Source organism: Motacilla alba, chromosome 5 (genome assembly GCF_015832195.1).
Source record: "Motacilla alba alba isolate MOTALB_02 chromosome 5, Motacilla_alba_V1.0_pri, whole genome shotgun sequence".
NCBI classification, from domain to species: domain Eukaryota; kingdom Metazoa; phylum Chordata; class Aves; order Passeriformes; family Motacillidae; genus Motacilla; species Motacilla alba.
The window spans coordinates 5,166,663-5,189,961 of record NC_052020.1 but is presented as its reverse complement, the minus strand read 5'-3'; the positions used below and the strand labels follow the sequence as shown (position 1 = coordinate 5,189,961).

Below are 23,299 nucleotides of genomic sequence, written 5' to 3'. Positions count from 1 at the left end.
TGCCCGCCTCCCGCCGCCCCTCGGCGCTGCCCGCGCTCGCTGCTCCGGGCGGAGAGCCGAGGCGGGGAAGGCGCGGCTGCAGCCGGGCTGCCCGCGGGGTGTACCGCCGGGGAAAGAGCCTGCTCCAGCGCTGAGCTCCGTTTATCGCTCAGCCACTCCATTTTTCTCCTGCTTGTCAAGCCCCTCTGTGTAGCAACATCCATCACGAGTCACGATAGCTGTTTCACTCCATTACCCACGTGGTCTCTCACACTCCTGGTTAAAACAGTTAACAGATTTGACTTTTTAAAACAAATAATCCTTTGCGTTACCCTGCCGGGCTGCTTATATTAGTTTCATTCATTTCATCGTATCAATATCGGATATTATTTTTCGGGAAGGAAAAAGCTTTATGTTTCTATTTCCAGCTCTTTACAAATCGTCAGACTTGCAGATTCAAAGTGTTTTTTCGGGCCATAGATTTCCTTTTATTTTATTTCCTTTCATTTTTTAAAAATTCGTAGTGCATCGAAAAAAAGGGGATTATATAAAATAAATTCACTGTCTACTGTTATATATTTAAAACAAGTAACAAAGAAATTGTTGACATTCTGATTTTTTTTGTTTTTATTTGACAGCTGCAATTTTAGTCCTAACCCTACATCTTTTCACAACAGTGACAATTTATACCAGATGACCTCACAGCTCGAATGCATGACATGGAATCAAATGAACTTGGGATCCACACTGAAAGGGTAAGGAGCTTTGTTCTCTTCTAACCTGTTGCCCCAGCGAAGCTGCATTGCTGAGCTAACTTTATCCTGGATTTTTGAATTCGGTCACTTGCACGAAAAAAAATCCTGTCCGGTCCTGGGAGCAGCTCATCACCTGGCTGTAGCTTGCCAGGATGTAGCTTGCCTGGCTGTAGCTTGCCGCGTTTCGGATGATCCCATCCTGAGCGGAGGCTGGGGCTGCAGGCCGGCCGTGCCCGGAGCCCAGCGCTGGGTGTGTCGGGGCTCCGCTGGCACCGGGCGGGGCAGGGCAGGGCTGGCCTGTGCCCGCTCCCGGTGCCCGCTCCCCTCCCGCAGGGGCAGCCGCTTCGCTCTCCGCTCCTTGAGCCGTCGCCCCTTCCTACCATCCCTCTTCCCTTTCCCTGCCTTCGCCGGGCCCTGCGTCCTGTGTCCCGGCCCGGCCGCCTCCCGGCTTCCTTCCTCCCGGCCATTGTCGCCCTCCCACCTGCCGGGAAGAGGCTCCGGCCCGCCTCCCCCGCGGGGCTTCCTGCGCCCGGCCGGCCAGGAAGGCTCCGAGGCGCCGCGGGGCCCCGCCGGGGTGGCGGCCGCTGCGGGGCGGGCAGCGCTCCGGGGCCGCCGCCTCCGTCTCCGCACCCTCCGCGCCCGGGGCCTCCCCCGGGTCTGCCCGGGCTGGGCATCCCGGGCGCGGCCGGGGCGGGAGCGGGAGCCGCGGGGCTGGAGCGCTGCCGCACCCTCACCTCGGCGCGGCCGCGGTGGCTGCCGTGAGCGGCAGAGCCACCCTCTGATGCTAGCCGAGGGAAAGCCGCTCTGCTCGGAGCGGATAATTCACGGCTCTGAGGAGATAACCGGCTCTGCAAACTCCCCCGCTGGAGGCAGGTATTGCCGGCTTTGGGATGTTCCCAGGGTCCCAGCGTGTGCAGTCTCAAGGGAACAGCAGGAGAGGCTGATAGAAGCCTGCACAGATCTGTGCTTTCACGCGCTTGTCCGTAGATGTGAAAGTCTTGTTCAAGATGGGCTTTGTGTATGCTGCTGGGCTGCGACGAAGGAGAAAAATATGATGGGTCTCATTGTAGCTCATAAACCAATGGTGTCTGAAGGTTAGAGGGAGTAATGTAGTAAACTATCTGTATTGACGTGAACAAGGGAGCTGGGCCTGAAGAAATCCATCAAGGAGGTTTCTTCTGGTTAGAGAAGATCCCAAAATCCTACGGTTGTGCCCAAGTTCACTGTCTTTGCTGCCTATCCCCTCTTTTTAAAGGCTATTTCCTACTTTTCTTTCATAAGTATTTTTGATTTCCTCTTGAAACCGTACCCTTTAAAGATCAGTCATTGCAATATTAGACACTGTTTTGTCTCTTCTGAAGAAAATATCCTGCAAAATGGAGAAACACATCAACCTTGACCGAGGTCCAAGTTATTAAAGCAAGGAAGAGGTTATTCTTTGGGGAACTCAGTGAAAAAAAAAAAATCACAATAGAAATATTAAAGGAGTACTGAACAAAATAAATGGCTTCTTACTTGTCCAGGAGTCAGACTGTTAGCAGTGTAAAGTATGTGACCTAGGATGCATGAAAAGGGGGAAAGAATCAAGATGAATGATCTATGGTAAAACAAAGCTGAAAGTTTTGGTATAGGCCAAGATTGTAGAATCTGTGGAAAATCAGTGCTAGACATAGCCTCATCACTGGTAATATGAGCCAAAATAGTTATCTGTCTTTTCTGGCTGAGAGTTACAATACACAGTACCTCCAATCTCAGTTGCCATGAACATAAGGTATTCTTCCCAAGATTTACATCTTTAAAATATATGAACTGTTCATAAGTGATTCCCAGGCGTTTAGTGTTTCAGATGCTTTTCTCAATCTCGTAGTTGTAATTTAAGAATTTTGGAGTCAATCTTCCTGTTGAAATATGGAGCTTCTAGATTCTGTCCAATGATGACAGTCTTGTTTAGCTCCTTGCCTTCAGTTCTCCCCAGCACTTCTTCCTGGCTTCAGTGAGACTTTTGCACATTCTAAGAAGGAAGAAAATGTTGCCAGTAAGTTCTGCAAATAGTTAGAGAACTCTACAGTTATATAAAGCTCACACACTTTATACTTGACAGCAGACCAGGTCAGTAGCTTGCTTTTCTGGGTTCCTGTTCAGCATAAGTTTAACAGACTGAAATGAAGCTTCTGCAGTGCAGTTCAGGTAGATTTAGTTGGCGGTTTCTGTGCTGAAGTTGTCTGGCAGTTTATCTGAGAGCATCCTGCTTGTAAAGAGCCAATATTTCAGTGACCAGCTCCAGAATCCCCTCAACCCAGATTAAAAGTTTGAAACTGGGCAAAGAATACTGTCAGGTGGCCAAAGCTGATTGTGAAAATCATTCCTGTTGAGTTGCGAGCTTATGAACCTGTGTGTCAGCAGCAGCAGCAAGAGCCCGGCATCTGAACTCTTGAATGATTTTATCTGCTCAGAGCCTGCTTCAGCCTGTGGCTTTAAGGCCATGGAAGACTATTTTTCCTGAATGCTCTTTCATTCATGGATATTTTAATATTGGATATTGGAACTGAGAGCAAGAAGTTTCTATGTATCAGTGGAGCTTGGTCCGAGTGCTTTCAGTAGGGGTAAGCATCAGGAATTTGTGGAAGGCACAGCCTGAGAGAAAGGCAGTAAAAGGTGTGGAACAGAGATCCTGGCCAGCCATTGCTGGATGGTGAAGAGAGACATCTGAAGTGAGCTGAGATGTTGTCTTCTGTCAGAGTACAGCACCGTGATGGACTGGCAGGGGAAGGGGAGAGTGGTGCCAAAAGGCAAGCAGAGGGAAAAGGCTGCAGCCATGACTTCTGGGGCTCTCTACTCACTGACAAACCAAAAGGATGTCTGATGGCCCAAGATGACCTCCCCTCTGCCAAGAGCTGCCCCTTGAGAAGAAGACAACCCACCACTGCTACCACACAGTCCAAGAGACCTGAATCTGCATTTTAGATTTCCACTTGGGTCATGAATTCCAAGCTGATTGCGCTCTGATTGAGTCAAGTGTTCTCGCAACTCACGTGAGGGGAGTGCTTTGTGAGCTTGTGTGTATTAATTGTGTTTCTTGTTTGTCCAGGCATCCCCCTGTCACCTTCTGAACTTTGGGTGGACTAGAGGGAGGGCTGGCTTGTCTGCAAGCTGTCTCACAAACTGGCAGCTGCTAGAATCCGAAAGGAAAGCTTCGTTGTTAAGGCAGTGAACCTCACTGTGGGACTGGGTTTTATCTCCTCAGGCTGTTTGCTGATGATTTGTTCCTCGTTTGTGGTATTTTGTTTGGAGCTGCTGAGATCAGATTTATTCTGTTGCAGGAAAGTCAGTGGGTCCCAGACATCTCAAAATTAATGTTCCACATTAGTGGACACTTTTGCCATTGGTTTCTCCTTCATATTTTGTGTTGCTTTTTAATTTGTCCAATGTGAAAAGCACCGCTTCCTTCCATAGCAGTTCTAGAGGAAGATCTCAGGGCTATAAAACCCTCCTTTATATTTTGATGAGTTAAGTGTAAAAGCGACATGGAAATAACTGATACCAAGCAGGAAGAGATACAGCATGGTAGACAAGAAGTGTAGCCACGTTCCCAACAGCAAGACTCAACGCAATTTTCTCTTCAGCTGCTCGAGTAAAAAGCTTTGATCCATATTTCTACCAGTCATCTGAAATCAGGCATAGAACCAGACAACATTTTGGTTTTCCCCTTTTGGTTTTGCTTGGATGTTAAACACTCAGCATGCTCCACGGAAATTGGTATTTATTGCTGTTTTCTCAGGCTCACTGGAAGGAATATTGGGTATGACCTCTGTAGAACACTACTAAAACCACATCTTAAGCAAGGCAGGGAAAACTTTTCTTGATTAGGAGTGGCTTGTAAAGGCTTTTGTGTTTAGCTTTGGTGGTATTATTAGTAAAATTTGGAAGTGTGAAACTTGGGTTCAGTTCTGCAATCCAGATGAGCTGAAAATGAGCAGTAACCTCCAGTCTCTGATATGGAATTTATCCTTTCCTACAGTCTTGTTCTGAAGGGAAGGGTTTGGTGAAATCCTGATTCCAATCAGGTCTATGGTGAAAAAATCCCAAACCAAAGAAAGACTATTGAAGTCAGAAACACAAAAATCTCCTGAAAATGTAGACCCTTCCTTTCATTAGCCAGCTGATTCTCCCATTGAGGATGGCAGAAGTGCTCAAATCTGTGAAATTGCATTTTTTAATATTCTGTTACCTTGGAAAGGGGAGATAAAAATGCAGCTTCATACTCCACCCTCCATAATAGTATTAGACAAAAACCAGGCAGAAACAGGATCTTCTATATAACTAATCAGGATCTTTTTCTGTCTCCATACATGTTTTTTCCCAGGGTGCTAAGATGGTAAATATTTTAGCAGAGGGAATTAACTCTACTTCTCTTCCTTTATGTTCTGTTATCAACGGGACTAGCCCACACCCTCACTTTGCCTCATTTTTGGCTCCGGTTCTAAACCCTAAAATTCCTGTTCCTGCAGTGAAACACAATTAAATTGAAGCTTAATGTGGTGCCTGTTTTATGTAATCTTGCTTTCTGGCTTTTTTTATTCTTCCAAGTCTGAATCTCATGAATCAATGTGTATTCACGTTTCATCTGAAATTTTCTAGCTCTCCTCAGTGTGTCCTAAAGCTTCCCTTTTTTGGTTTATGAAATAATAATAAAAAGCTTAACTCTTCAGATTAAGTTGTAGCTGCTTTATACATTGGACAGGCAATTTCAGTTTTACAAAGTAAAAATGGTGTGAGAGAGAAATTGCAGCTTGATTATTTTTTTGAAATATTCAGATTAGAATGTCATCTTTTATGAGGTTTTTTTTTTATAACCACTTAGATTGATACAACTCTCTAAAGCTGCTCTGTTTTTCATCACACATTCTCATCTGTAAACCCTTCATTTTTATTAATCTCTGTACAATCTGTACAACTCCGAGATTAATCATTTTAAAAGAGCTACTCTGAGAGTGTTAAGGATTTGCTGGGCTAATGGTAAATGCAAGTGCTTCTAAATACTCCACAGCACAGAGCTCTTCCTTTGTGAGTATCAGCCTTTGTTTCCCAGTTATCTAGAACGACATTTTATGGTTGTGTTTCCAGCTCTGGCCGTCTAGATCCAAAGAACAAAATACACCGAGTCCTTTTTTTCACCAGCTAACCCAAACTCTAAATATTTACAGTCCATTTCTGGCTTTGAGCAGTTCTGATTGAAGTTAAAGGGAGTTGTGTATTTACAAATCATGGCAGGGCTGGACTGTGAGGCCAAATCCTTCAGTCCTTGCTCAAACAAAAATTTGTGTTGGATCCTGGCAGGGCAGTTTGGCTGCACCTGGTCCTGCTTAGCTTTGAGTCCTTTTAGGACCTGCAGAGGGATCAGTCCGGTGTCTCTCCTAAGTGTGACTCTGGGCCTTGCTGGGTACTTTTTCTGGCTTTTTGTTTCTTCTTTGCTTAACTCAGCTGAGCTTATAAGGCATTGTCTCTTTGCCTACTTTAACACAGAGTGCCTGACTAGAAAAGATGAAAGTTAAGGACTGTGTTACCCTCTGGAGATTTCCATTTAGTTAATGTACTGCAGGTATAAATTCACCAGCCACTTGCATTCCTCGTGTATGTGGCATTGCATTATCTCCTGCATGCAATAAAGCAGGTGTTTGAGTTTAATAATGGATCTAGATCTGTATCTGTTCTTCCATCCCTGCCTTTATTGTAGTGTGTAAACTGCAGCCACATGAAACAAGCCAACTGTGCCAACTGTCATGTACACTTTGGGGCATAAATCATGGCTAAAGCATGGAGTAAAGAGGCTGGAAGGCAAAAAAACTCTATTTCCCCATGAGGATGCAGAGTGAAGGCTGAGCTTCAAGAGAGCAGCAGTGTAGGGACAGTTTGTGAAAACTCCTCCTTCAGCATTCCAGTTTCCCACTGACTGCAAGGAATATCCACCTGTTAATTTCTATCTCCCCAAAGGTCAGATTATTCCACAGCACTCCATAATGAATAAACAGTGTTTCAACCAAGAAATCTCTCATGATCCATTTTGCTGTCAGCAGCCATATGGCCATGCTGAGTACCAGCCAATGCTGGTGGAAATGTGCCCAACGTAAAATGGGAAATAGGGCTCCTGGTTATCAAAGCATCTCTCCTAGGGAGCTGGTTAAGGACTTAGTGTATTACGGGTCAAGGGGCTCAGAAAACAGGTTTTAATCTTCATGGATTCTTGTATGTGCAGTTTTAGTGAGGTATAACTAGAAATAAGGGGAGGAAATATGTAAAAGGCTGGTTGTGGAGGAAGGCTTCCCAACTGTGCAGTAAAAACTGAGATGGAGATCACCTGGAGGATACCCCTCATTCATGGAGCCATTCCTTAGGGCACAGGCAGGGTCTTTGTTCTGCCTCTTATTCCTGGGAGGAATTATTTCAGAGCTGGTTGGTCCTTACAAAAAGGGTTATCACTGAAAGATGAAAACCATGGGAATTTGGAGGCAAAGTGGGGCTGTGTTTTATGGTATAAGACTTTACTACATACTCCTGCTTCTTCTTACAGAGTTCCTGTCCTGGGAATTCTTATCAGCCTCTGTGTCTGTTGTTTATTGTGGTGTTTCAGGTTGTTAGGACAGGCGTGAAGGGAGGTTGCACTCAGGGTGACCAGTGCTGAAGTTCACATTTACCCTTGATTTACTGCTGTGCTGCAGGTCAGCAACAGCTTCTGCTGCAACAGCTTCTCCTTATCAATGGGGGTTCCCATTCCATTCCATTCCATTCCATTCCATTCCATTCCATTCCATTCCATTCCAGTTTCAAAATGCACTGTGTAATTTGTGATCTACGTGGGTATCACCATGGCTTGGGGGATTCCAACACCCCTCTCCCCAGCTTTGTTATTTTTGTTTAAATTTATTTTTGTACAGGCTTGCTGCCTTTAAACAGAGAGGAAAATTTGATGTTGGTGGGGAATCTGTGCTGATCAAATGGTGATAACAAATGGTAATTTGTTACTTGCATTAGGCTGCAAAAGGCCACTCGTGGGCTCTGGGCAGAGAGGAGAACCCATTAATTTGGACATAGTGCATATCTACAGCATAGTTTAATCCATTTAAATCACCTAACGGTATCTTCTTTATCTATTAGTACAGAATTAATTACAGATATTACTACAGAACAGAGATGCTTTCTTGTCACCCCCCCCACCTTATTTCATACCCCCCCTCCCATACCTTATTTCATTATGATCGCCTTAAAACTGAATTAAAATTGCATTAAGCAGAGCATACCTTCCCAAAAGGTGTGGTCTTTGATTTGAACGGGCAGGTGAAGCCAGGATTTGAAATGAGCTCTGCAGAGCAGTGGAGGAGCTGACCTCAGAGAACACCTCCGGCAGGGAGCAGCCTGCCAGTCGTGCCAGGGGTGAGGAGTGCAGCCCACCCTGGGCAGGCAGAGCTGCTCTCAGACACTGCTCCCCTCCTCTGCAGCCAGGCTCACAAACCCTTTAGACACGTCCTGCATTCCAGCTCCGCTGCCTGCTCTGCAAATCACTTAAGAGGTTTAAAACTTCCTTGTAATTCTACTCTGCACATGAACTTTGAGTGAAGGGAAAGGAAGGACCAGTGAAATGAGAGTCTGCACCTCAGGGACCCCTTCAAATTGCTATTGCAAGCATTTGGCAAAGGCTGGGATAACATCCTACATATCCATCTTTGTCCCTAGCCGTGTGCCCTGGGGTTTTGTTCTGGGCTTTCTAATTTCTGGTGCTGTGCAAAACATGTACACTTGCCATTGCCAATGTGTACTTCCACGAGTGATAGTGTAAAATACTCGTTCAAAAAATGAAACCTAAAATGTATTTGAGTGGTTCTGACATTAGGAAGGCTGCAAACAGGAGACAGAGCAGTGTTCCAACATTCAAGACAGGAGAACATAGGATTTTGAAGAACATAATTAGACAAAACATAGGGCTGTGGCAACCCCAAAACACACCAAAATTGGCAAATTCTTAAAATTATTGGGAAAATTTATACCGAGTGGGGATAACCTGTTTTTGTTTTCCAAATTTTGTTTTTATAAAGGGTTAATTTGTAGCCTATCCTGCAAGCTGATACGTGGGATAAATAGTTTAGACACTGATTTGTAATCTCTGTTTATGAGTACATGACTGCTATTCTTATAAATGTCATCACTTGCTTGGTAGTATCAGGTAATATCTGAGTCATGAGGTGCTGACAAAAATCCACTGCACTTAATGTGAAACTTGAGGCATTTTGCTCATTCCAAAAGATATTAGCAATAGCCAGCCCCACGTTTGACTGATAAATAATGTGAACATGTGCACATGACACCGTTGTGCTGCTATGTGAATTTTTCCCTCTTACCTAAAATCTTTGTGGGAATACATCAGAGTTGAAATCACGACAATTTCTTTTTTTTTGTTTTTTTCTTTTCCCCCTGGATGCCTTAATGGATGCTAATAGACATGTGTATGGAGTCAGTGCACTGTGCCAGTGGGAGCAGATCCATGTGAATGAAGGCAGAGCAGGTTTCCTTTGGTGAATTTCACTTCAACTTGGATGTCATGGCTGTTAAAGCAAACTCTGCACGTGTTACCACTGCCTTAAGGAAAGAAACCTCTCACATGGAGCTGCGTGCTGAAAAATATGTGATTTTTTTGTTATTCCCCTCTTTACTTCCAGACACACAGCGGGATATGAAAATGAGAACCACAGTGCTCCCATGTTGTACAGCTGTGGGGCCCAGTACAGAATACACACCCACGGGGTCTTCAGAGGCATACAAGTGAGTATTGTGGGGCGTTCTTCACAGGGAAGCAAAACTGCTGCCTGTTTACAGTGTTCACTCACTGCTTCACTGGTGTTTGTAAACCCATCCTTGATTTGTGGCTTCCCCACGTTGTCAAGAGTTGCTTTATGTAAGTGTCCTGACCTCACTGAAGACATTGCACTCTAAGATAAGATTTCTTTCTGACACAGTCATTTAAAATTGCTCATCTCTTCTTCTGAAATATGTCTGCAAGGCAGTATTCCCTTCTGTGCTTACTTACCTCACCAGCCTCTCAGGATGGTCCAAAATGAGTGATCCAGTGTCCAGATCCCAGCTCCAATCACTCTGGCCACGTGGAGCCTCTGTGGTTATATCTAATATGAACATATTTCAATATCTATCTGTATATATCTATATCTTTATCTATCTATATCTATATCTATATCTATATCTATATCTATATCTATATCTGTATCTATCTATATCGTCTATATCTGTATCTATATCTATATAATCTATATAATCTATATAATCTATATAATCTATATAATCTATATCTATAGGACTGTATCTAATAACTGCATAAATGAAAGTGTCAGATGACATTTTGCTTTTCCGTGTTTCTCAAACTTTACTAATTCAAGTGTATTTCCTTAAAACTAAATATGTGATTGTTTCCTAATAACTAAGCAATTAGTGAATATTTGAGAGGAGCTTACCATTCATGGGAGTTCATTTCCTCCCTTTCTGAGACAGTCATATCATTATTAAATACCCCTGTAAAAGATATCCCTTGTTAAAACTGATGGCGAAGTCATTACAGAGTGTCTGTCTCTTCTGCGTTGCTCTGTATTGTAAACGTACATCTGTGTTTTTAGATAGCATCTTTTCTCCTTTTCCTTTTCTGTGTAGTTTAGCAAGTCATTATTCAGCGGCAAGCTCTCAGAAACAGGCTCCTGAGCCGGCTTTTGTTGGGCGAATGAAAGTAAATGGTCGGCATTGTTTAAGGAAATTAATTATCCCAGAAGGAGGAGATCATCTTTGATAGAACATTGTGACAGTGGCCAAAATGCATTAAGGCTGAACCAGCTCCACCTAGACAGTTGTTTTTGTTTTGTTGTTAATCAGTTTGTGCTAATCCAAGACATCCATTTCCTCGTCCTTTGGCTTTATAGGAGTATTTAAAATAAAAAGGACAACACTCGCCTGGCTCATGCTCTTTCCTGTCACCCTGGTATAAACTTAAAACTATTTTCTGTGGCAATGGGAGTTGTGCCAGGATTGCGTGGTTATACATGAGGTCAATGTGGGCCATTCAATCCCTCATTCAAGCACTGGTGAGAGAATTCACTAAGCAGAGCTCTCTGTGCTTCACCTTGGGATAATTTCAACGCTCTGCAAAGAACCAATTAAGGCACGCTAAGGTCGGGATGCAGAATGAAGCAAAATTTCCTGTTTCTAGCACGATCTGTCCAAGCATCTCTTTGTCCTGGGGAGGTGCTGAGTGACCCGAGTGTGTGAAGTCAGAGCTGAGGACACCCAGGTGGCCTCAGCAGGTCTCTGTCGCTGCAGGATGTCCGGCGTGTGCCCGGGGTGGCTCCCACCATCGTGCGGTCGGCGAGCGAGACCAACGAGAAGCGTCCCTTCATGTGTGCCTACCCTGGCTGCAACAAGAGATACTTCAAGCTGTCCCACTTGCAGATGCACAGCAGAAAGCACACTGGTGGGTATGAATCACAGCACAGCAGAGTGGTCAGGAGGGGTTTGAGATGGCACAAGGGGCAAGAAATGCGCTGCCAGGTCAGGGAGCGCGAGAATCCATCAGATGAGTGAACTGAACATGTGCTCTGTCAGCTGGGCAACCCCTCTTGTCACCTGGGCAAGTCCTCTTTGTCACCTGGGCAACTCCTCCTGTCAGCTGGGCAACCCCTCTTGTCAGCTGGGCAATCTCTCTTTGTCACCTGGCAATCCCTCTTTGTCACCTGGCAATCCCTCTTTTGGAGCTGCAGGCTCTCTGGATCTAGCTAAGGAAAACACACAGCAAGCAGATCCCCTCCCTCCCTCTCTCACTGTTACAGGGCTATGAGTTGTTTTCTCTTTTAATTTTCTTTTCTTCTTTCCCCCCTCATTTGGTACCATTGAATCTCACTCCAAATCTCATCTAATGCTAATAATGAAGAATTTTCCTCTGCCAGAGGAACCTAGACATTCAGCATCCTCTGGCTCTCCTGTGAAAACCTTTTCTGGTTGGGGGTGTAGGCAGGGATTGGCAAACAGGTTCCCTGCTCTGGGATCTTTCCATGAAGGATTGAGCCTGAAGCCAGTCATTTGTAGGATAATGTCTGGATTCTCTCTGAGTTCAGGAAATAAGACCTCAAAATGTGGAAATCAAATACTCTGCTGCACCTTGCCAGAGAGTCAACAGAGTTATTTCCCCTGTTGGGAGATTGATGGTGTTGGATGTGTAAAATGATGATATATCTTTAGATATGCTCCTTATGGGTTTTAATTTTTTTGATTGCCTGTCATATTTTTATTTAGAAAGTTCTTTCTGTGCTTACCTAGAAGTCTGTGGATGTAATCTGTAAATATGGATGTTCAGTTAACCATTGATGTGATGGAAGACCACAGGGATGAAAGAGAGCAGGAAGGCAGCCCATGCTGGGTGACCTAGCAGATTGTCTAACATCTCATGAAAGATAGTTGCAGTCTTCTCCTTTTGGAGACCATTCAGTCAGTTAATTGTGGAAACTGTGAGAAATGCACACAAAGCACTTTGAATTAATGAATTGGCAAGTCAGAAAATATTGAGACAGCTGTCTTCAGAGCTGCTGAAATTAAAAATTTAAAATACTTTGGACAGTAAGTGCAAGCTCATCTTTAGAAGGGAAGGTCTACAGAAATGCTATTCTATTTTCTGTAAATAAATTGGAACCAAGAACATTTGGCAATCTTTTGAAGGCCATTAAATTCAGTATTTTTCTCCATTATGCCTAAACAGTTCTGAATTTTTTCTCATAATCACTATTTCCTTCATTCCTAAATTGATTTACTCTGTGTTTTAGCAGTCATTATTTGTTTGCTCTGGTCCTGTATTTTATTCCATTTAGTTGCTTGGCTTTCCCAGTGTTATTTCTGGATCAATCACAAGGACTTCAGCTTACATATGGTTTTTCCTCAGCTGGAGAAGATTTTTCATATTATATCATATATAATTTAGGCTTGTAAAGTCAGAAAACCCCCCAAAGACATGGGGGATAGGCCTATGTCAGTCTGACACCCCAGAGGAGGGTTAGAGGGGTCCCGTTGTCTTTGGGGCCTCTCCTCTGGTTCATGCTGCAGTGGAACACCTTTTCTGTACAGGTGGGCACAGATCCTCCTGCACCCACATTTTGATATGCCGACAGCAAAAATTATTAATTTCTCAAACCTTTGGAAGTTCCTTTCCCTAAGAGGCCAGCTTGTTTCCCAAAGCCTGTGTTTGCTGCTGCCAGCATTGCTGTGTAAGGTTTCCAGGCTGGTTGCAGCTGAAGAGAGGAAGCAAGGGATGCTGCAGCGCTGGAATGAAAATTGCTGGGACAGCTTGCCTGGCTGAAGAGTTCAGATTTAGGATCAGAAAGGAGTTTTTCCCTTTATCTTCTGGCAGGGTTTTGTCCTCAGCCTGTTGAATGAGTACTGGACATTTGCTATTATGATGGTCTGGGAATTCTACTCACCAAACTCCCAGCTGCTCTGGAGGCTTAGAAAATGATGCTCTTCATTTCCTGTCCCCTCCTGTGGTCTGCCAGTCCTGGTTTTGGGAGGGTTTGGTGAAGTGTGGGAGCATCTGGAGGGGATAACTTCCCAGTCACCATATTTTCCTGGCTGCTGGATGTGTGCATGGTCTGGACTTGGTGGCCATGAAGGTTTTCCACTCTGGCCATGCTCTTCAGGAGTCCTGGGCAGGCAAACCCACTGCTGTGATGCAGATCCATTTCCTTTGCAACTTCATGTCTTTGTCTAACCCTGACTTCTTTCTCCTGCATGTCACAAACAAAATTTGGAACCAGTTTTCTACAAAAATAATGTGGTTGCGTTTGTCACACCTCTCCTAATCAAACAAACAAAAAATGTTAATTTTCTTGTAAAGGGGTTCTGGACTCACGGGTTTGGAGCTCTTCCACCTTATGCTGTCTTAGTGTAGGTCAAAGATTTTGGTCATTTTTAAAATGATGAACACATGATTTGAAAACAAGCTGTTACATATATATGATGTTAAACCAACAGATTGTATCTTTGCAGGAAACTGCTGGCTCTAGATTATATTTTTTATTTCTATAATAGATACATACAAAGGACTGGCTCATCAGATCTTCCATCCTTCTTTCCCAGTTGCTGTATTGCAAAAGCAAGCAAGGCCCTGAAACACAAAGCTGGATTCTGTAATCAGTTTTTACCAATGTTTCAAATAGCCTCAGCTGAAAATATGTTAACACTTTGTACCCTCCGAGGCTGCTTATCTGTTCTAACAATGCCTTCATTGAAACATGCACAGCCAAAAAAGCTTTTTTCTTATCTTGCTGTATTTTGCTGCAGCAGATAGGCCTCTGAAACGCAGGAATACATCAAACTTTTCAACTTTGCAGCAAATAATGTGAGTTGTCATTCCGTGGCAGGCTTCAGGCACTTCCTTGCAGAAACAAATTGATGTCTAGACCTCCATAAATTTCGCTTCTGGTGGAAGCATCAGCATTCTTGCCAGAGACCCTTTGGGTTCAGTGCCACTCATTGGGAAAACTGGATTTATCCTAACACAAAGCTGAGCAGGTTTGCAGGGAGAAAATCCTCTGCCTGTTTGCCAGGGATGTTCTTTAGCCTAAATAGGTTAGGCTGTCAGCTGTCCTTTATGGTAGGGTGTCAAGCTGTATCCTTTCAGGCTGACATTTCTACAGCAGAAAATAAAAAGTGCTTAGGGATCTAAAATACAAGGTTAATTTCAGAATAGTAATGACATGTCACAGCTGAGCTATGATGTGAAGATGACAGAAAATGCTAACTGTAAAGGCTTCCCAGTAAATAAATAAACATGTATTTTGTGTGAGTTTGCTAAAGCAAACTCTATTAAATAAAAGTGTAGCATTAGCAAAGCAAAGTTGTGATCATGGGACTTGTTTGATTAAGTGGGTACACTTATCTAAGAAAAGGGGCTTAAATTGGTGAAGGATGTATAGACCAGCCTTCAGATTCTCATTCCCACTTGCAGGCTCTGGTTTCAGAATCAGCCTCCTTTTCTCATCTGCTCTTGTTAGCAACAGGCTTTTACTCTTGCAGAAGTCCTTAATTAAAGCAATGACTCTGAATATTTTGTGCAACTGCTACAGCAGTAGAATTTTCTCTTTTCCCATGCACCTGAGCAAATGAATTTGCTCCAGAGAAAACATCACACTTCCTTTAGTTTAACTGCTTTTGACAAAAAAATCTGTTTCGTTAGACACATTTATTGCAATATGTGCAAAGGCAGATTCACACTTGTTTTACAACTCTTGACCTTTTCTTTTAAAAACTATTTTCCTAAATATTCAAGACATGCCATTCCCTCTATCCTCTCTCATCTTTATTATTTCATCATGCCCTTCCTTTTACATGCCTCTTTCAGCAGAAGGGCTGGTGAAGCTCCATCTGCATCTCCTGCTTTGTTTTGGGACTGTGTGTGTTCCCATAAGGAGGTGACAGCATTACTGGATATTTTCATCCACAAGGAGACTTCAGCCTTTCACTGGCGAGGCTTTGGTAGGGCTGGGGAAATGAGACACTCTCACTGTGGGAATTTCAAGGGGGACTAACAGGCTTTTTCTCATCTGGGATGTTTCTGTCGTCCTGTTCTGAGGAAATTTATGTGACAGTCAGCTTTGGCAGCTGACACAGAAGATGTAGAAGGAAAGGGAAATTAGGATTTCTGTCTAATGTTGTGCCTCTTTTTGTTTATTTGCTCTTTGTTTTCTTCCCAGTGTCATCATATCCTTATGTAAACATTTTAGATTGTTTCCTTTAATATCTGCATGGGTTAAATCTGACTTTGATTTAACCAAGATTATTTTCCAAAGTATTTAAAGAAATACTTTCATGTGCATGCCATCAGACCCTCTATGCTGTTTGATTCCAATGCCTCCTTAGCCATCTTCTAAGTTTATATTGCAATTAGCAGACAATCATGCTGTCACTGCATTCTGCTCTGCTGACATTCCCCCTCTTAAATCTGCCAAAGGGCTGAATTCCTTGGAAGTAAGTGGTTTCTGAAAAGCAGGCACCCCCCAGGGAGTCCTTGTGGTCAAAGTGTATGGAACTATTTCAAACACCTGTGGCAACTTTAATCTCCTATGCTAATAAATTAAGCCCAGCAGACACAGAAATTGTCCACACCTAGGTTTGAGAATCAGGGAACTCCTTGGGGTGACTGTCACAGGAAGTCAGCTTGCTCTTGCAGATTTAGTTGCTTTTGTAAAATTTTTATTTTAGCCGCACCAGGATGAATTTGGAACACTCTCCTTAATAGGCTGCTGGTTCTCTGTCACCAGGGTCAAAAGGCATCTGCTTTAAACTGAACTGGTTTGCTCTGGCGTCTCAGAATACCAGTGCAAGCAGAGTACATTTCCTCACCATGGAATCAGACATGCAGACACCTGCAATGGAGGTTAAAATGAAACAGAGAGAAACCAACCCCTCTGCCCACTCCAGGTGGTGTTTCACTGTAGGAAAAGGTCCCACAGGACCTTTGGTCATCCCAGCTTCCCACAGCAGGCAGAGCTGCTGCCATGTGTCCCTCCCAGCATCCTCCCAGCTCTGCAGCTCCACTCCTGCTCCTGCTGAGGCTCTGTGCTCTGCCTCTGGAACCAGACTTTCTGTGGGCAGAAATGTCATTTAATGGAATTTAGGTGTATTAAGAGATTTATTGAATGGAAGAAAGGGCTGAGGCTTCAGCAGGATTCCAGGGTTGTGGAAAGGGACCTTAGGTTAGGAGTAAGACCTGGAAGATCATTGATCTCCTCCTGTAACAGCATAAGGATTGTTTTGGCTGAACCTGCCCAAATTTCACCACCCCTCTGCTCTGCTGGCAGTATTTCCCTCTTTCCTCAGCCTCCTCAGTTGCTGCATTTCTTTTTGCATGTTTATGTGCATTCCTTTGCATTGAAATCCATGTCCATTTGAGACGCTGGCTTGTGGGGATTTCTTTTCCTAAAAAACTCAGGATCTTACTTTTCATCCCAGAGAAATCCCACCCTGAGGATCTCTGCTGCACTGCGTGTGAGAAGGGGAAGAGTTTATATTTACATGAGGTTTTGCAATAATTTGCATTCGTGGCTTTGCCTGTGGGAGCTGTGCAGCTACGTGAGAAATTCTATTTAATGGCACTTTATGGAAGAAATCTAATTTGTGTTTTGGGGAAGATTATGTCTTTTTCTGAGGCTGAATTTTTTTGCTCAGTTTTGTTCTAATTAACGTGGTTAAAACTGTCACCTGTGTGGATGGAACTTATTTGGTTTTTGCTTTAAACCCAATTTGGTTCAAATTGTGAGTTGTTCCTCTGCACGAATTATGAGACAGGTGCTACTGAAAGGGTGTAATGGGGTTTTTAGAGGAATATAAACCAAGACATTCCTGTTCTTTTCCAGCAGAAAAAAAAAAAATTAAAAATTCACTCAACTGGAAATTTTTTGCAGCTTTAACCTCTCATTTTCTTAGAGTGAGCAGATTCAGTATCAGTGTCAATGCAGCAGAATTTTGCCAGCCTTTCCAACAGAGCTCTATGGCTTTATGGCAAATCACTCCTGGTGTGCCCCTAGACTGCTTCAGACTGCGGGGAAGGCTTTCAGAGCAGCACATTTCATCTTCTGGTTCAGCTTGAAGAGCTCCCTCATTTTGCCACGTTTTCTAACAAACTGTTTTTCCTCTCCAGGTGAGAAACCTTATCAGTGTGACTTTAAAGACTGTGAACGAAGATTTTCTCGTTCAGACCAACTCAAAAGGCACCAAAGACGACACACAGGTGTGTGGACAAGACCTGCCTGTAATTAGAGTTCATCTGAATACAGGAATTGTGATCCTGCAATTATACTCCTCAAATTTCTCTTTTTCTGCTGTTGTCTGCTCATAACACCAAATTCTTGAAGTTGATTTTAGGAGAAGGCCATGGCTGTGTTTTCAATTGGCTTTTAGCACTGCTGTGGTTGTTTAGGTGACTTTTACATCCTGACACCATCTTTTGAAACAACTTCCATTATGAAACTGTTTGCTCTACACTCTATGCCCAATATTAAGAATAAATTGTGCTTAAAACTCAACAGTTCTGCAAGAAAAATTTGCCACTGTGTAAAATTTGCCCAAGACCTATGTGTCATGTGTAAGTTAGTAGTGTGAAGTAAGTTAAACCTTTTGGGAGCACATGAAAATAGATTTCTGCACCTTGATTTTCTTCTGTCCTATTTGCTCCTGCAGGATGCCCTCAGTGCCAAACCTCAGGGTGAGGGTTAACAATGTTTGCAGATGATTTAAGAGGGGGTTTGTTTCTGGGGGAGCTGCTCATATGCTTCAGACCCAGGCACTGGGAGAGGAGGTTACAAAGGGGGTGGCCTCATTAATGACTAACTTTCTGTAATGTGTAGGCACAGGGATGGGAGGAGCAGTTACAGTAACTAGAACAACGACAAAAAAATAAAAATCCAGGCTTTTGAAACTTCAGAAATATCTGATTTCATTCATCCTTCCAAAAATGTTGGGGCATAAGAATAGATTTTTTTTTGTTTGTTTTGTCTCTCAGGTGTGAAGCCCTTTCAGTGTAAAACCTGTCAGAGAAAGTTCTCCAGATCTGATCATCTGAAGACTCATACCAGGACTCATACAGGTAAAACAAGTGCGTAAACTTTTCTTCACATTTATATTTCTTTTTTTTTTTTAAATTTTAAATCAATGTTGTTGTGAATTACATGGTTAGCAAGTGTCTTAACCAAGATTTAAATATTCAAAACAGCAGAAAGAATTTCAGTGTGCTGATTTTTCAGTGTGGCTGTTTTCCCCAAGTGTGATAGTCACTTTTCACAGGGGGATTTAGGTGATTTTAGAAACTGTGCTTTCTTCCTTCGTGTTTAAAAAAATTTCAGCTTGGCAAAATAAATTTTGTCAGCTATTATGAAACGAGCATCATAGTCTCAGCCCACAAATGTCAAGTTGATCTACTGCCTTTACTGAAAGAGCCCTACAAGATAGAAATTTTAATTCTAGCTTTAGCCAAAGGTCTGTAATCTAAAGTATTCGTGCCTACTCATGCTTCTCCCGAGTGTCAGTTGAGCCTAATGCAGGACAGCACAGCAAAGCTCTTGCTGTTGCTGCTTGGGCTCTAATCTCTCCAGCAGATAAAAGCAGTGCCTTTTGCAAACTCACACTGACAGACACTAAAGTAAAAGCTTACTCAAATATTCAAGGACCTTTTTTTTTTTTTTTTTTTTTGGTAGAAACTGTAGTATTTAATCTCAATACAGGGGGGAAGAAAGGGAGGCCGTTTTAGTCTACTCTGCCCTCACATAAATGTAAACACCATTAAGGAGCAACTGCAGCAAGCTCTGTATTTTAAAGTTTTAGAATTAGTCCTGTGTACTGACATGTGCTGTTCCTTCTGCTATATGTGCAGTGTTTTTACCAAATAATTGTTTACCAAGCACTTTGGCATGTTGTTGGATGTCACGGCGTTTTCCATACTGGCGTTAACCTTTCAAATTCAGTCTCTGTACAGATGGACAAGGAGCCTGAAAATCTTTTTCTCCCTGCTAAGAATTCTTTTTTCTCTTCTGGACCATAAAAACACACATTTCAGACTTCCAAAAATAAAAGAGAAATTTTAATAAAGGAAATGATTCACCTGAGAACAGTGGCATTTTCTGTGGCTCTGGCCAAATAAATGCTTCACCCAATGGCCATATCTACACTTGCAATCTGCAAATGGCAAAGGCTGTGCTCCTGGGTTGTCCCCATGGTCCTGTTGAGCTGCAGGGCCTGGGTCTCTGTGCATTTCCATGAAGAAAGATGTTTTCTTAACCAGCAAGAGGTAATGTTCTGGGAGAGACAAAATGGCAAGTGGTGGTAACACGCTGGCAAGCTGGGATGAACTACATTCCCCATCACATTTCACTGCTAACTGATCTGCTAATTCAGGACTTGCATGACTCCAGTCATTTTTTATAGCCCAGATGAGCTACAGTGAAGAACTGGCTCTCTCTTGTGCTAGTGAAGCCCCTCTCCCTGTCCCAGTTCCCCGTGGCTCCCTGGGATCTGAGCCCAATCCTTGCCGTGGGTTTGCTGCCTGCCACTGGCACAGCATCTGGGCTGCTGTTATGGAGCCACTCCTGACAAGAATTTTGGATGTGTCAGCTCCTGAGGGGGATGAGCACGAGTGGTGGGTGGGGATTTTTCATCCCCACCTTGCCCTGCAGCCTCACTCCTCTTTCTTTCTCACAGCCCCTGAGTGATGTGACAAAGCACCTAGCTCAAGTTAACTTGCTCCACATGGAGGAAGAAAAGCAAAGGTGGCTTCCATGCAATTCTGTCCTAATTTTAGTCAGCTACCAAACTATTTGTTAGGATTCAGGGATTTTTTTCTTCGCAAGCAATTTCACTGTGACAGCAGTCTTTGCTATTGAAAGCAAAAAAAAAAAAATAATCAAAGGAGGTTTTATCCATCCCCAGACATGTTTAGCAATGGAAATGTGATCCTGATATCTGCACCATTTCCCCCCACTGTTTTATGCACTTGTGGGAGATAGTTGATGCTTTTGCCAGCACCTGTGCTAAGTAGATTTTAGGAATAAAGTAGATAAAGTAGATTTTAGGAATTCCCTTTCAACTTAAATACCTCACATGGGAGTTAGCAAACAGAAATACACATTTATGCAAATCTCCTTTTGTCTGAATTTGGATTAGGTTTGTGAAATGCCCAGAGTGTGAGGTAAATAAGAAGAGAAAGATGCCTGGGTGAGGTTGTACCACCCCAGCATATCTGGAGTGTGTTAGAGAGCATGAGGTGTGTAGACAGCACTGAAGAGCCCAGCCCCAGAGCTGAACATGCTTTAAATATATCATGTATTTTGAGGAGAAAAAAAAAAAAAAGTAAAAATAAGAAACATCAGTTACTGGGCAGTGCTCTGAGCTAATGAAAGCATTCCATCAGCATTCCTGTGGCATCACAAACACAGCCTGGAATTCCTCTTACATGTTGTAGGAAATCAAGAGACCAGGTTAAACAGTTAAAAAGTGGCATTCCTTGCTAAACTTGAATGTACTTTGCTTGGAGTTATTTGTAGTGAATATTATGCTCATGGAAATGTTAGAAAAATGCTATTTTGAGCATTTGACATCTCCCATAGATGTGAAGCCACTTTATTTAGATAGGGGTGGAAAACTTTGAGTCTGGCTCAGCGGACTCCATGCTGAACCCTGTTGCTTCTACCATATTCACTTACACTCACCAGTTTCAAAGAACTTCAGCCAAAACTCGTTGAATTAGCTGGAAAAAACTCCCCTTGACTGGAGGTCAAGCTCTAGAAAGTCCCTGACAGTTTCCACGGTGACTAACAGCGTGTCTGCACCACCGCCCGAGGTGTGACTGATGCTTGTGTGGATGCCAGGGTGACTTTGAACCTTGGTCATTTGAGAGCTAGGAGCAGCATAATCATGGCAGCACGGTGCTCAGCAAGGGCCAGTCCTCAGGAATGAACCACTGCGAAGTGTTCTCCGTCACCTGGAAAGGCTGTTGGTAAACATCAGCTGAGGCAGAGGTAGGAAGGCGCCGAGCGCTGGTGTGAGCAGGAGCTGGGGGCACTCCCACGCCCTCTCAGGACAGCCCAGGGTGCCTTTCCTCCTGACAGGGGCTCCTCACAGCCCCACAGAAAGAAAACAAACAGCAGCGTCTCAGATGAGCTGTGTGCTCAGCTAATAACAGGGTGTTTTGTTGACAGGTGAAAAGCCTTTCAGTTGCCGGTGGCCCAGCTGTCAAAAAAAATTTGCCAGGTCTGATGAATTAGTTCGTCATCACAACATGCACCAGAGGAACATGACTAAACTGCAGTTGGCCCTTTAGACAGTTCAAAAGAGTGAAAAAACCAGATGGGACATTATAAGCTACTGCAAACTTTCTCAGCCATCCTCGATCACCTCTGTCAGAGAGCTGCAGCTGCCTTCGCATCCTATCTGACACAAGTTAACTAAAACGTAGGATTCTGCTCAGCCTGCCCTTCATTTGGAGCTGCACAAGTTCCTAGGCAATAAGTTCAAGAGATTTTTACTTGTGGTTTTGTACAAAAGTAGGCAAGACTGCCACAGTTTCAAGATTACTATAAACTGTGCTCAGCTTTCATGTCCGTCTCCAGCTTTTTTGTGTTATTTTCACTTGAACTTTTCCAGGTACAAATTGCTGTACCTTTTTAATTCCTGCAGTGGGTAGGATGATTCCTCCCTGTTGAAGGTCAGCTCCACACTTACATCACCCCTGCATATGCTGAGGCTCCTGAATGCTAGTACAGCTTTCCTCACAAGATGAAGGAACAGTCACCTGAGACACTTCTGGTAACCTTTGCACTGCCCAGGGGCAGCCTTTTAGAGTTGGAAGCTCTGCTTTTGAAATTTCACAAGTCAAACCTTTTTTTAAAGGTTGTCTTTCTAGAGCAGCTAAAGCCAGACGAACCAGAGCCTCTTTGTACAAAAAAATAAGAATCTTACCATTAAGTTAACTTGGTTTTTAAAGAATTGCATAACTGAACTCTTCAAACTGTTTTGTTTGTCAATTAGCTCTCTCCTTCTCTCTCTCTCTTTTTAATGTATTGGTTTAAATTTATTCTATCATGAGATGCACAGATCTCCTTTACACAAAACTAATTTCAATCATTGTAGACATTTGGGATTTGTTTACAATGTAAAGCCACACTGGTTATGTGGCTAGCAAGCTGTATAAACTTAAAACTGAACTTCTAATGGGGCTGGTCCAGGATCTCCATTAACAGATTACTCTTAAGATAAGTAACTTAAAAAAGACTCTTCGTCAAGTATATGTGAAAAAGACATTATTAGTGTAAGGAAATATATTATTTCAGGGTTTTGGGAGGAGGGGTTTATTATTTACTTTTAATTGCTTGAAATTGTGTGTATATATATATATATCTGATAATGTATTGCTCTTAGACATCTCCAACTAGAAAATGTATAAATATTAGAAGCATCACTGTTCTGATGTTGTTGCTGTTACAAACTATTGATAACACTAAGAATGTAACCTGCATTTTTCACTGAGCTTTCAATTAAAGCCCATTCAAAGAGAAACAAATGAGAGTCCAACAGATGTCTTGTTTCATGCCTGGTATTAAATTTCAAATGCCCTATCCAATAGTATCTTTTTTTTTTTTTTTTTTGTATATAAAGGTACCACCAGCACTGATGACCACTAGTTAACCTGTCCAGGTCTTGACCACAATTTATCCATCTCACTTGGGAATCATACTGGCAGCAGAAAACAGTGTCAAGTTTCATATTGTGCTATAAAGCAGTCGCTTCAATCCTTCATCTTCTTACCCAACCATTCCTTCTCTTTCGAGCCGTGAGATTTGTGTAAGAACTTTATAGAACAAGCAAAATCCCATTTATAAATAGCAGAACTGGCCTTCTGTAGAACTGGGCTGAAACCATAAGCAGAGATAACTTCTTAGATTAGGATGTCATAGACTGACTTTTAAGTAAAAGTTAATTTAGAGTTG

General features: G+C 43.0%; 1 protein-coding gene across 4 annotated transcripts in view; it reads left to right on the top strand.

The window, feature by feature from the left end:
* Positions 1-22,872, top strand: part of WT1 (WT1 transcription factor) — a 33,880-nt gene extending 11,008 nt beyond the window's left edge. Inside the window, exons 4-9 of one of the 4 annotated variants that reach the window (XM_038139017.1) lie at positions 618-734; positions 9,443-9,545; positions 11,103-11,253; positions 17,464-17,553; positions 18,325-18,417; positions 21,512-22,872. In XM_038139017.1, coding sequence (XP_037994945.1) covers positions 618-734; positions 9,443-9,545; positions 11,103-11,253; positions 17,464-17,553; positions 18,325-18,417; positions 21,512-21,633 — 676 coding nt within the window. In that variant the 3' untranslated portion in view covers positions 21,634-22,872. The remainder of the gene's footprint in view (positions 1-617; positions 735-9,442; positions 9,546-11,102; positions 11,254-17,463; positions 17,554-18,324; positions 18,418-21,511) is intronic. The other 3 variants (XM_038139019.1, XM_038139018.1, XM_038139016.1) reach the window with 3 other exon arrangements.
* The last annotated feature ends 427 nt before the right edge of the window (positions 22,873-23,299 follow it).